General features: G+C 39.9%; 1 protein-coding gene across 4 annotated transcripts in view; it reads left to right on the top strand.

Annotated features, from left to right (window-relative positions):
- Positions 1-14,411, top strand: part of LOC122811822 (cyclic AMP-dependent transcription factor ATF-7-like) — a 2,228,331-nt gene that overhangs the window by 2,100,240 nt on the left and 113,680 nt on the right. For all 4 annotated transcript variants that reach the window (XM_044083930.1, XM_044083931.1, XM_044083929.1 and 1 more), the window contains one exon: positions 12,724-12,832. In XM_044083930.1, coding sequence (XP_043939865.1) covers positions 12,724-12,832 — 109 coding nt within the window. The remainder of the gene's footprint in view (positions 1-12,723; positions 12,833-14,411) is intronic.

Genomic DNA, 14,411 nt, shown 5'->3' with positions numbered 1-14,411 from the left:
CACTCTGGAAATCCGAGATATTAATTACCAGACTCACATGTCTAGGTATTCTCTAGCTTTGCTCTATCAAGCTTCTCAGGCCCTGTCCCAGCTTCCTGATTCAGAAAAAGTCGTTAACAGGTCACTACCCATTCAATTATATGCATCTATGATGCTATAGAAGCTTCCTGTAGAGTTGCAGCTTCTGCTTCTGTTCTTAGGAGATATTCTTGGTTGCATCTTCAGGCTGTCCCAGATCACATTAAGGCAAAATTGTGTGATGCTCCCTTGGACAGTTCTGCTCTTTTTGGAAAGGCTGCTGCAGAACTTTTTAAAACTCTGAAGGAAAAATGTAAGGAGCTCCAGGATTTAAAGCACCTGTTAGTTTCTCTCCAGTTCCTAAATTTCATAGAAACTTTCCTGCTAAAACCCCTTTTATTATGAACCCTCTAGGTGGTCTATGTTTTCCTGCACCCTCTGGGTCTAGGGCACATAAATCTGCTAGATCATCTCCTCAGCCTAAAATGGTGACTTCTGCTCCATCTCCCCAGCAGCCCTTTCAGTCCAGATGAGGCTCTCTGTGACATCCAGCTCCCACTTCCAAGTCATACTGCCCTGTCTCTCTGTCTTTCTCTTTCCCTTTCAGCATGGAAGGAGATCACTCAGGATTCTTGGGTGATATCCATTATTCAAAATGGTTACTTTGTGACTTAGAAGTCTCTTCCCCCCTTTCAGGGAATTCCTCTACCTCCCTCAGGTCAACTGCATTGGTTTCATCAGCTGCTAACTCAGCTTTCTCTCCAGGGCACCATTCAACCTGTCTCTTTAAGTCAGCAGGGAAGGGGATTTTATTTCAGTATGTTCGTGGTCCCAAGAAAAGACAGTCCTTGGAAACCCATTTTGGACCTTTCCAAGTTGAATACCTTCCTGGTGGTGCCTTCGTTCAGGATGCTATCCCTACAGTCTCTTCTCTCTCTGGTTCCTCCTCAAGCATTCTTAGCTTCGCTGGTTCTCAAGGGTTCTTATCTGCATATTCCTATTCACCCTCTCTTAAGGACGTTCTTACATTTATCGGTGGGTTCTTGGCACTTTCAGTTCTCTGCATTGCCTTTTGGTCTTTCCACTTCTCCAAGGGTTTTCACAAAGTGTCAAGCGCCAGCCATTGCTTTCCTGAGATTAAAAGGTCTTCAAGTTTACCCTTACCTGGACGACCTGGTTTTTCCTGGCCAGCTCTCCAGGTCTTCTGCTTCAACACCTGAGTCTAGCTTTTCCTTTCTTGCAAGACTTGGTGTTCACAATCAGTTACAAAAAATCTACTCTATCACCCAGTCAGGATCTCATTTTTCTGGGGTAAAGGTTCAGGGCAGATTTGATGATGGTATTTCTTCCTTCAGAGAAAGCTCTTTGTATAATAGCTTTCATGGAATCACTTCTGTCTCTATCCTGCATCACTGCCAGAGAGTTCCTGAGATTTCTTGGGTTCATGGCCTCTGCAATTCCCATGTTGCCCTTTGCAAAACTTCACATGAGAAAGTTCCAGTGTTTTTTGAAAACAATCTGGTCTCAGCATGCTCATCCATTGGAAACTGCCATTCCCCTTCTTCTCTGTTTGAAAACAGAACTAGGTTGATGGATGCAGCAACTCGGTCTGAATCCTGGGTTACCCCTTCAAATGCCTCAACTAGCACAGGAACCTTTTACAGAAGCCTCAGACTTAAGATGGGGAGCAGCCTTTGCTTTCTCCAGAAAGGTTCAGGGCCTTTGGTCCCTCTGTCAGAGGAAACATCAATATCAGGGAAATGAGGGCACTGATTTTAGCCTTACAGGCCTTTCACCCTGTGTTTCTTCTTGGAACCCTCAAGCTCATCACAGACAACACTACAGTACTTTGGTACGTAAACAAGCAGGGGGGCACAAAGTCTTGTCTTCTCTGTTGCTTAGCCATCAAGGCATGGGAGTTGACTGTTCAGTACAAAGTATCACTGCATGCAGTGTACCTTCCTTCAGCTCACAACTCGATGGCAGATGCATTAGGCAGATCCATGACACAATCCCATGAGTGGATGCTTCACAGGGATATGTTCCTGGATCTAGTTCACAGGTGGGGTACTCCAGAGATGGATTTATTTGCCTCCCCTCAGAACAGACAACTTCCTCTTTTCTGTTCCAGGGTCCCTCACCCTTCAGCATGGAAGGTGGACACCCTGTCCTTCTCATGGAAGGGGATGTTTCTTTATGCACCCCCCCCCCTTTGATTCAGAAAGTCCTGTTGAAAATTCAACAGAACAAACCAAAAATCTTGTTAATGACTCCCTTTTGGCCAAGACAGCATTGGTCACCTCTTCTTCTGCATTTAGCCAAGTGCCACCACTACAAGTTACCTCACCGGATGGACATACTCAGGACGAAGGGTCTCTAATTCACCCACATCTGTCAGCTGTTCACTTGACCTTATGGGTGATCAACTTTTGATTCATTTTAGGCACCTTTTTTCTAAGGATGTGTGATTTTGCAGGAGGCCAGGAAACCCAATACTAGAAAGTCTTGCATTTCAAAGTGGACTAGATTTTCTGTCTGGTGCCAAAAAAGTACCCCCTTTTGGCGGATATTCCTTTGGTGTTATCTTACCTGTATGAGTTGCTTAACAATGGTTCTTACTTTTCTGTTAAGGTCAACTGTTCTGCCTTGTCTGCTTGCCTGCCCTTTTCTCCTCCATTGGCTTCCAAGCTGGAGGTTAAGCTTTTCTTGAAAGGCGTCCTACACATGAATCCTCCCAGGAAACCAGCTCCTCCTCCTTGAGATCTTGATTTTGTTCTGGAAAAGTTGACTCAGGCCCCTTTTGAACCAGCGGCTTCTGCTTCTTTAAAGTTTTGTACTTTGAAAACGGTACTTCTGTTAGCCATTACCTTTGCCAGGAAGGTTCCTGAGATTCAAGCATTAATGGCTTCACCCCCCATTCCTAGTTTTCCATAAGGACAGAATTTCATTGAGAACCAGTCCATCCTTTATGCCTATAAGTGGTCAATGATTTTTCCTTAAATCAAGCTATTCAATTGCCTACTTTTTTCCCCTCTCCACAATCTCCTAGTGAAAGAATTTTGCATTCCCTAGATGTGCATAAACAGCTTAGATTCTATCTTGACAAAACTAAGACTATCAGGAAATCTGATCAACTGTTTGTGTCTTTTCATCCCAGGGCTCTGGTTTGCCTGTTTCTAAGCAAACTATGTAGTCATGGATTTCTAAGGCCATTGTGTTTTGCTATCATTTTCATATGAAATCCTTATCCTCTTCTGTTAAAGCCCATTCCAGTAGATCTATTGCACACTCGGGGGCTTTCTTCAGGGGGTTGGATACTCAATCCATTTTGGAAGCTGCTACTTGGTTTTCTGTTTATATCTTTACAAAACATTACAAGTTGGATAATGTCTCTAGGGCCAGAGCAGGGTTTGCCACAGCAATCCTGCATGGATTCATGGAAAATATTTCTGCTTGATCTCTCTATGTTCTTTCCCCTCCTTAGGTTCCCTTTCAGCTTTGGCACTCTCCCATATGTAAAGAATACTGCAACATTGAATAGAAGGACATATAATAGTTGTGTAAAATCTTATCATAGCCATAGATTTCTTTTCTTCTGTGTTACAGTATTCTATTTCACTTGCCTTCCCCCACATCTTGTTCATTCTTTGGATGACTGTCTGCTTGGTCTCCCTTTGGAGTTTTTCTCATGGAGCTACTTCATTCTGAGGATTGTACGTGCAGATGTTCCTTTTATGGCTGACGTTCTAGGAGCCTATGTGCAACATCCCACGTATAGGCAGTAGCTTAAAGCTGTTGTATACAAGCCGGATGTCGGGTAGAATAGCAAAATACTACCCATATGTAAAGAGTACTGCAACATAGAAGAGAAGGACATCTGTGGTTATGGTAAGATTTTACAAAATTATTCTGTGTGTGTGGATGAAAAAAACGCGTGTCATGTATTCTACTCATACCAAAAGACCAATTGCAACTTGTCTCCTCAATTGTACAGGAGATTCTACAGTTAGGAGTAATAGAACCTCTGCCAAAACAGGGCCAAAACTGGAGGTTCTACTCAATCGAGGCTGCTCTTCATACCTAGAAAAAAGAATTCTTGGAACCCCATCCTAGATCTGTTGAGGTTAAGTATGTACCTCAAGGTTCTACAGTTCAAAATGCTGACATTGCAGTCCCTCTGACCACTCCTATTCACTCAAGCCCTTAATGGTTACTTCTTGGCTTCAAGGATGCCTACCTTATGTAAAGGAAGTACTGGATTTTGTAAAGGAGATAAAATATCTTGGAGGTAGAAGTTGTGGGAATAATGCATTGAAAAGTAGTGTTCAGGAGGAGGAGGAATGAGGTATAAGGGAAAGCAGAAATTGGGCAATTTATGTAATGCTGGAGTGATTTAAAATTGTTGAAAACAAAACGTGTGTGCTGCACGACAACAGTGTAAACTATTACAGTTTTTTTCTGTTGATGTATGTAAACCCATGTTACAGTTTAAAAATGCAATGATTTAATGAAGGTGTTAGAAAAAGATGCATGCCTTCATATACATATTCAGATGAACCATAGGTGGTTCCCCACATTTGAGGTGCGAGACATCCACTATCGTTTTATCTTCTTACCCCTCAGAGTGGCTTCTGCACCCAGGGTTTTTACATACTACCCTTGTTTTAGTAAATCCATATTGTAGAACTAAAGATATTCAGATTTGTCCCTGCCTTAACAACTGCTCCATTTTCCAGGTGGCAATGCAGAGTGCTCTGCAGTTCACCATGGACTGCTTCCAAAATGTGAATTTACCATCTTCATTCCCATCTGAAGTCTTAACCCTTCCAAAAGACTGGTGTTCCTTGAGTCCTTATTGGATTCCAGCAAACAGAGGGAATACCTCCCTCTAGAGAAAGTTGAAACTTTGACAGAATACTTTCAGCATGTGACAAAGAATACACTGACTACAGCCAGGATATTCCTGAGGACATTAGGATCCATAGAACGTGCACAATCCATGGCCAGGATGCACGTGGGAAAACAACAGTCTTACCTAGGAAGAGTTTGGAAGGGATGGTAAGACCCCCACAGGACTAGGTGTACTGCAGCCTTTGTAGCCTTTCTAAAGTAGGGGAATAAGTACAAAGGCTATCTTGTGGGCAACTTACTTGTTTTCAATCCACACTTTCTCTAAGCACTGCAGAGTAAACATTGTGTCCAGGGCAAAGTCATATTTTGCTACCTCCATGTATATCCACCATCCTCAACTTTTGAGCTCTGGAAATTGTCCCACTGCCAAGAACTACTGCAACAGTGGTCTACATGCGCAGCACAGTAAAGCTTTTAGTTGGTGTTTGAAACAGTGGCTGTTTGCAGTACCGGTTCCCTTCAGCTGTGCCCTTTTAACTTTTTAGGCATCCAGGACTAAGGTAAAGTATCCTATCCCTGTGCATCTACTCCCCCCCAAACTCCTTGTCAAGGCTTCAGTCCTGTTTACTTGTTCGATCTGGATAGATTTGGGGAACCCTAGTTCTCCAAGTCTCTGGTCCAAGGAATGTGTGTGTGTGTGTGTGTGTGTGTGTGTGTGTGTGTGTGTGTGTGTGTGTGTGTGTGTGTGTTAGCACCAGATTAGGAACTTTAGGACTTTGTTAGGGATCTGGTAGGATAGATAATCTTTTGTTTTCCCAGGCAAGAAAGGTTTAAGTTGCCACTGATGGATGCCAGCTTCATGCAAGGAACATACTGACATCCAGGGTGAGCGGTGGTATACATCTGGCTGACTGTTAAGGTGAAGGGTGCTGATATTTGAAAGTTTGGCCAAATTTTGGGCCTTCATATGGCTGAAGTCCCAATAGTAAAGGTTGTTGTAACAGTCATCTATTCAAATATCTGATGTTGAAGTAAGTTTTTACAGAACTGTAATTTACCTACTTTCCTGTTTGCTGCAATGAGAGGTGATCTGCCATCCACACTTACTGTTCTATCCTTGTTGCCATTTGTTACTGTATTTATTGGTTCAATTCTCATTTGCCATACGTTCTTTATGGCAGACTATACAGAATTGGATTCTGAATTTAAAGATCTCGTCTTTAATTGTCACTGCTGGATATATGATGCAGAGCTTTCACTAGTACCATGAACATTCAGCTAAACTACAAAATGTGACATTCCATTGAGGAATTTTTTTAAAACCGTGTTTAGAAGTAAAGTGAATGCAGTTTAGAAGTACATTTAAGATGAAAGCAGTTTTATTTTCCTATAGACATTGAAAGAAGGATTGTTGACTTTTGAGATATATTTTAGCATAAACTAAAAAGATCTGAACACTTCAACACAACTGACACATGACCTGTCCATCTACCTGGAAGTAACGGTCCATTGTTCCTCACTACATCAGAAGAAAGGCTATTTCAAACTTGAATACCTTTTCACAAATGAGAAAAATATAGTCAGCTGTTATGAATGCAGTTAAGATAAAGAGAAATCAAAGCTAAATGAAAATTAGACACAGTAAAATACACACGTGTATAGTCATACTCGTAAATGTTTATATTTTCAAACTTAAACATCAATCAGTAAGTGATGCTTTTGTTTGGAAGGGATATTTTTTTCTAAAACTGTGCTGAAACTGCAGTGCTAATGTTTCATTAAGTACATTGCAGTCATGTGCTCTTCCAAGAAGCAGCAGTTGACCTTTGGTAAAGAGAAAAGCACTCAGTGCAGCTGTTGATAAAACTCCAACCTGTTACAAATGAAACTGAAGTAGAAGAAAATGTGCCCTCCATACCCACAAGATGCAAGATCAAATCAAATGTCTCACTGAGAATGGAAGATTGTACTTTCTAATTTTCTGTCTTCTTTTGCATCCGAGATGTTTAGCATATTCTTGACAAGTTGCAGTTTGTTCACAGCTAGTCTTTACTGTTCAGTTTGAAATGCACGTACTGAGTCCAGTGTTCATATTTTGTTTCCATTTTCATTCCTTTATTGCTAGGGCTGAAAACACTGCCCTTATTTTGAGATGTGCTTGCAGCAGAAGTAGATACCAGAAATTTGCATCTAGATGGTAGGACCATCTCAACAGTATTTTTCTATCCATTTGGTCTGGCCCATCATTCACAACTAATTTATACTCCTTCTCCTTCCACTTTCTTGCCAGTGCAGGAATAAGTATTAAAGTATACAGTTAGCATTATCTAGTCTTAGACCTATTTTTGAAAACATTTGCAAGTTCATCATGAGTATTATGGAGGTGCAGTTAAGCAGTATTGGTCCCAGCAGCAAACACATTGCACCTTCTGATAGCCACACCCTGTGCTGATTTCTTTAAACCAGAAACACAGTAAACAGTGCTTCTTGTTTTGCCTTGCTTTTTAATAATTGACGTAAAAAAAGAAGGAAGACTATTAAACTATTTTTGTTAAGCAATTAACCAAGACAGAGTCCATAAATTCCTTTACGCCTTCTCCCTTTTCTTGCCACACTGTGAAGTACCAAGAGACATCAAATGACTGGCCATATGTAAAAGATTCCTCAGGACAGATAAGTCTATATCATTTTATTCCCTGGTCCTATTCCTGAGATTTCTCTGTCATTGCCAATGACGTCTCAGCTTATCCAGTCCAGGTTGTTCCTGTTGCTTATCATGACTATATTTCTGACCTCATTGAGTATTCCATTACTGAAATGTCAGTCCGTATGTCGGTGGTGTGTATCACTTAACTGGGCATTGGTTTCCATGTGGTTGTCCTTCAGAGCAAAACTAGTCCCTCCTTCAATTGCAAATGTTAGTCTCCCCTTCTATCATGTAGTGCTTCACCCTCCTTCATTGTGTCACCCTTAGAGGTAATGGCACCTCCTGCTCCCATCTGTATTATTATCTCACTGAAGTAGTTTTCACTGTTATCTTTTAGGTTCATAGGTTCATAGTCAGATACATCCCAAATGGGGCATTGTACTCATTGTCTGATGAGTGATGAGGACTACTATCAACCTGCTGCCTGGTTGCCTTTAGGTTTTAGGACCTAGTCCCCATGTTTTCCCCCGAGATAACATTGCTTTTGGAAAACTGGGACAGTAGATGTTTTAACGTTAAATATTCATGTGCTAGTGGAAGAAAGAAATAGCAGCACCGTTATGTGTATTAAGAGCTGCTTCTGATGTCTAGCCAAGAGAACTTTGGCACATAGTGAAACCCCCTGCAAAATAAAATAACAAAAGTAACAAAACCTGTTTTAAATTGCTTTTCTAATGATCAAATGCAAATTGGAAGAGGAACCATGTTGTAAAGCACAGCTTGTCAAAGTTGTACTCCACAATCACTTTTTTCCATAAGAAGTCACTTAAGATGTAGTTTCTACGTGTGCTACAGTGAATACTTTATTTTTTAGTTATTTCTCCATTTCTTTGTGTTTGCACAGCCATGGAGTTGCTACAAGTTTGAATGGTACAAAGCATGTGTCTCAACCGTACCGAATTCCTTGTTTTTTACCGGTTTTGAGGTCAAAATAATGGGATGCCACAAATTCCCAAGTGGCCCTTTTAATTTCTGAATTTTCCAGGGTTATTTTTCAAAATGTTATTTTTTGCTGATGTCATCACACGTTGCAGACGCATGAGCCTGTCAGAATTTGGCTGAGGGCTGGATGGGGTGTGTACTACTGTCTGACTGTGTTTCCGTACAGCAGCATGTACAGGTGAGAGGACAGGCAAAACTTAAAACACTCTGCTCTTCTTGAATCTTGACCTGTCTGCAATAGTAAGTGTTGTTGCTATTTAGGGAGTGTGTGTGTTCCTGCTCATTTGTGGTTTGCTGTTCTGCTCATTGCTATTCTGAGAGTTCCGTTCTGAGTTCTGAAATGCCATTGCAGTTAGTTAGGGAGAGGTCTGCAATGCCGCTGCTCATTAATGCTTATGCTTATCCTTTCTGCTGCTCATTTCCATTCGGAGATTTGTCCATTCTGAATATTTAGGGAGAGGTTTGCCATTTCCATTCTATTCTGAGATTTGCTGAGATTTCCATTCTGAAGTGCCGTTGCAGTTAGGGAAAGGTTTGCAATGCCGCTGCTCATTCTTCTTCTTTTGACTTTTCACAGTTAGGGGTCACCACAACGGATCACCTGTCCGCTCATGATTGGCAGTGGAGTTTTACGGTGTCGAGTTGCCAGCCCGGTGCCTAACCTTCCACAGAAAGCACACACACTCACACCTAGGGTCAATTTAGAATGTCCAGTCCACCTACAGCATGTTTTTGGGATGTGGGAGGAAACCGGAGCACCCGGAGGAAACCCATGCGACCACAGAGAGGATATGCAGACTCCACACAGAAGGCACCCGAGCCGAGGATCGAACCGGAGAACCTCTTGCTGTGAGAGGATATGCAGACTCCGCACAGAAGGCACCCGAGCCGAGGATCGAACCGGAGAACCTCTTGCTGTGAGGCAGCAACGCTAACTGCTGCACCACTGTGGCCACCCGCAATGCCACTGCTCATTAATGCTGCTCATTTCCGTTCTGAGATGTATAATGCCAGTGCTGCTCAGTGTGTTCCGTTCAGATGTGTAATTCCATTCTGAAGTGCTTATGTTTCCATTGCAGTAGAGTTTAGGGTGTTCCTTTCTGAGATGTGTAATGCCATTCTGAAGTGCTTATGTTTCCACTTCAGTAGAGTTTAGGGGAGTGTGTGTTCGTATTTATGGTTTGCTCTGCTTTAGGGAGTGTGTGTTCTTATTGCTTATCCAGTCTGAATATTTAGGGAATGTGTCAGGTTTACCGTTTCCATTCTGAGATTTGCAATGCCGCTAGCCGCTACTGTGTGTGTGTGTGTGTGTGTGTGTGTGTGTGTGTGTGTGTGTGTGTGTGCGCGCGCGTGTGTGTTATAAACTGGTGGTTAGAGTTACACAGACTCAAACCCTGTACGTTAGGTACAAGGAGCAAGAGCCTACATTCTCTTGCCATACCACCACTTGTGATTCAAAGAGTGGTAACATAAGACATTTTATTCTAGCAACTTCTCTAAGATTATACAAGCAATGCTTAAAATGCGTCCCTGGTTTTGAACCTTTGTCTTCCCCCCAATAAATTTTGGCTTTTTTTCCAGATTTCTTTTGCTTCATACTTCATCAGGGGAGAGAAGTTTAGTGCTGCTTATGCCAAGCCTGTTTGTGTTTGTTGTTAGTAGCACAACAGGTATAATACTTGCTTTTGATGCAGAAGGCACAGTATGTAGATGGATTGCTGATATTGTAGTGTACTTTTAAAGGGGGTGGAGGCTGCAGTCCTGACAATGTCCACTTTGGTGGTGATACCTTTATGAACCTGTTATTAGTTTGCCATCCATTCCCTATTGCAGTATTACTATCTTATAATTTTTTTAATGTAACATAGACAATTTATTCCTCAAGGGCAACCGGCACTTTATTTTTAGATGAAACAATGAAATATAAAGCTGCTTGCTAGCAGCAACCTCTTCATTAGTTACAGATCTCTTTAATGTGGAATTAGTTGGATGACTTTTACTTCTGCAGAGGTTGTGCATATTTACTGATACTGGTGGATTATAGAAGTTTGAGTATACTTGTATGATGGCAATGTTCTGAATTGGGCAGTTTTGTCATTATTTGTTCATGCTATATGTTTCATTGCTTACTGGAAAAATGTTCAAAACAATAAATTTAAAACTCACTCTGACAAGTGTGCTGTATTATACAAGGAATATAATTTAATACAATCAGGAAGGTGTATCAAAGAACAGGTACGTTTCGTGTGCAAGGGGCCTTTGATTTGAAAACAGCCCAAAGGTAACCCTTATCTGCCACTGGCCAGATGCATTTTCTTTGAATGCACGTTTCAATGCTAAGTCTGTTATCATTGTGAGACTGTATTGCTGTTGTTTAGCAGATATATGTTAGTTTTTGTGCTATAAAATGTAAAATAAAAGTTTTAAATGAAATCCAAATAATCATTGTAGAAGTAAAGCAGTATGCACATTACAGTGTTTATGGTAAATGAGGTGAAATGGCCAAGTAATGGGACATTGGAATGGCTGCAGGGGGGAGTGCTATGTATGTGGGGGACCCATTTGACCATAATTTTGTGAAGGGGGAAGGGCGGCAAACTCAAAGACAGTCCCAGGCGGCCCAAACTATAGCTACACCACTGATCAGAAGGACATGGAGAATGACTTTTAGAGGTCCTAGCAAACTATAATATTCTTTTGCTAAGATTAGAATATTGCCTACCAGTAAATGCCGTACTTTTACCAGAAAACCTACATACTGCAAGTTACCAAAAACAAAATCCTAAGGTTCGTCATCATCTTCCTTCCCAGTGAACATCATTGTTACACATTTAAAAAAAATGGTTACCATTTACTATAGGGTCTGGGGGGCATAGTTTGGTTGTCTGTTCTTCATTTTGCATTTGAAAGTTGGTATCCCACAATTGCATTGGAGTGGGCAGGGTTACATAATTATGTATGCAAATTTCATGTTAATCAGCATACAGATTTGTACCTATCCCCCACAAAAATGAATGTTAATTTATATTCTAAAATTCAGGCACTGAGCAGGGCAATCAAAATGCATGTTGTAATCTGAGCATTCTCAAAAGAAAGAAGTCCTGCCACTGAGCAAGACTTCAGCAACCAGAGTGATGATACAGCAAGAAACCTTAACCAAAAAAAGGAAAGGAAAGACAAACTTACTTTTAAATAGCCTCCTCCCTACACAAAGTTTGTGTTTTCCCTTTCTTACTCTGTTGATACTATTAAAGTGAATACCAACAGAACAAGAAAGGGAAGAAGCAGAGGTGTAATACCAGGGCTTTAAAGAAGTGAGTGTTGCCTTCACTATTTCCTCTCCTGTACTTCACTGATGTACTTTGCAAGTGTGAGACTTGGATGCCGTATGCATACACATGTACATCAATAGCCAGGACAGAATATGGAAAAAGACTAAAGTAATGGTATGCAATGACATTATTTAAAAATTGGTAACCAATTTCTTAAGTAATGTCACTGTATAATGTTAATAATTCACTCCTGTGTGGGGGTAAGACAGGATTTACTCACCACTGGTTTTGTTTGATCACTTGAGCTTCAGCCTAATGATCAAACCACACCAGCCATGGGTAAATCCTTCATTACCTACATCTAGTCATATACTATTGTAAAAATATGGGCCTCCCCAGGTGAAAGAACTACTACAAAATATAGTACTCTGAGATAGCTAAATAAACAGATGATTGTCAGAATTTGTGGTGGTGGTTTATGTGTTTTGTTCCAGTAGTCTGCCACAATAGTACTTAACATTTTTGTTTTATGGTGTGAAAAATGAAGTTGTCTATAAGAGTGCATGAGCTGCACTTAGAAGTAAGACTGTTCTTGTGGAGATCATGTGTGACATCACAGAGAACAGCTCTCAGGAGAGCTTTTGAGATAAATAGTGACCAGTGCTCATGCATTATACATACTTTGCGTGTTTGTGTATGCACACCTTTGTGCAAAAGCTAAGTGCAATTTTGCTTTTTGTGTGTTTGAATTTGTTGTTAGTAAGAAGTACACCTTGTGCTTTTGTACTTTTATTGAACTGCAGTGATGCTTGAACTGTATTCTCTGGCAATTTTACTTCTTAAACATATGTTCAACTATATGTAGAATTTAAAAAGATACATTTAATATTCAGCAGTAACTGCTTAGTTTTGTACTTGGTATTTTTTTTCCAGAGTGAAGTGTCTCTACTTCGTAATGAGGTAGCCCAGTTAAAGCAGTTGTTGTTGGCTCATAAAGACTGTCCTGTTACGGCTTTGCAGAAGAAAACACATGGTTACCTTGGTAAGCTTATCTTTTGCCTTCATGTTCTTTGATACTCTGTGAGTACTAAACCATATTGAAGTAGTAGATGGATTATTGTTCTTTGCATCTTGCAAGACTTGAGTATTGATCTTTAAAAACGTACTGTATGTTAATGTAAGACTGAGTAGGGCAATAGACAAGGATCTTTCTTTGATCCGTTTCTGATATTTTTTTTATACTTTACTCTTCAGCATTGGAGAGCAGACCTTTTTCAAAGATGCAAAGAATTTTCTTCATTGCCTCCATACATGTCAGGTGAAGTAACATTTCCAAGGCAGTTATAAGTATGAAATGTTGCTTGTAGAACTACTTGTGCCAAATCTGTGGCAGACATTTTTGATGTAGAAAAAATATTTTAAGTTTGCAGATGACAGCAAGCTAGGAGCAGTCATTGAATCCCCAAATGACTTGGCCATCCTGCAGGAAGTTTTGTCCCAGGTAAATAACTGAAGCCAAAGTCATGGACTGAAATTAATTGCCAAAAATGCATTATTGTGTCTTTGGTAGGTCATTTACCTCATGGAAATTACCATGTTGACGGTACATCCCTATGAGTTGACCCAGTTTTCTGGGACTTGGAAGTTTATGTGGACAGTGATATTTTGAAAAATATGTTTATAAAAAGAGGATATCCTGTAAGATTTGTCACTGAGATAGTTTTAGAAGTAGTTAATAAGAGAGAAAGGAATTTTTTTTACTCCACTGTTAGCTGAATGTTCAATATAACAGGACACTAGGTTCAGTTTTGTTAATACTGAACAGGACAGTGCTAATAGAAATTATAATACATCTTTTGTTACTACTTGCACTATTGATAGTTTTGAGCTTGGAAATATATTAAATAAAAATTGGACTATCTTAAAACAGGATAAGAGTTTGAGACAATATGTTGGTGAGGGACCCACAATGGTTTTTAGGAGGGGTATGAACTTAAAAGAATTATTTTGAAAGAACCGCCATTACTTTTAAATTTGATGGTGCCCGTATGGGAAAATGTGGGTCTTGTAATTTTTGTAAATATATAAAAGAGGGACATGTATTCGAAATTAATAAATTTATGGTTAAATTGAGGGGCAAATACAGTTGTAATTCTGAGAGAGTTATTTACTGTGCTATATGTGAACAATATAACAGTTTCTATATTGGTAAAACCGATAGGAAACTAAAGAATCATATATATGAACATTTGTATGAAATAAGGAAACAAAAGGAAACAAATGCACCTTATAAGCACTTGGTTGAGAATGAGACACATTCCTTCAAGTTTTTTGTTATTGACCATATTTCTGTTGAAATAAGAGGAGGTGCTTGGTCTATGTTATTAGAGAAAAAAGAATTGTATTGGCAGCTATTTTTAGATGCTGCCAATTGGCCAGGACTAAATGAAAGTATCTCAATTAGTTCATTAATGAGACTAAAAGCCTTGCTTAGATAATTATGAACCTTATATTTATATACTTTATATTTACATATATTATATTTGTTATAGAGTTTGTAGATGCATATTTATATATTTATATTTTAGAATGCACATATTTATTGTTTACTATGCCATTAA

Source organism: Protopterus annectens, chromosome 9.part0 (genome assembly GCF_019279795.1).
Source record: "Protopterus annectens isolate FY-2018-M chromosome 9.part0, PAN1.0, whole genome shotgun sequence".
Taxonomy (NCBI): Eukaryota; Metazoa; Chordata; order Ceratodontiformes; family Protopteridae; genus Protopterus; species Protopterus annectens.
Note: the sequence above shows the minus strand (reverse complement) of the source record. Positions and strands in the feature narration are given on the sequence as shown.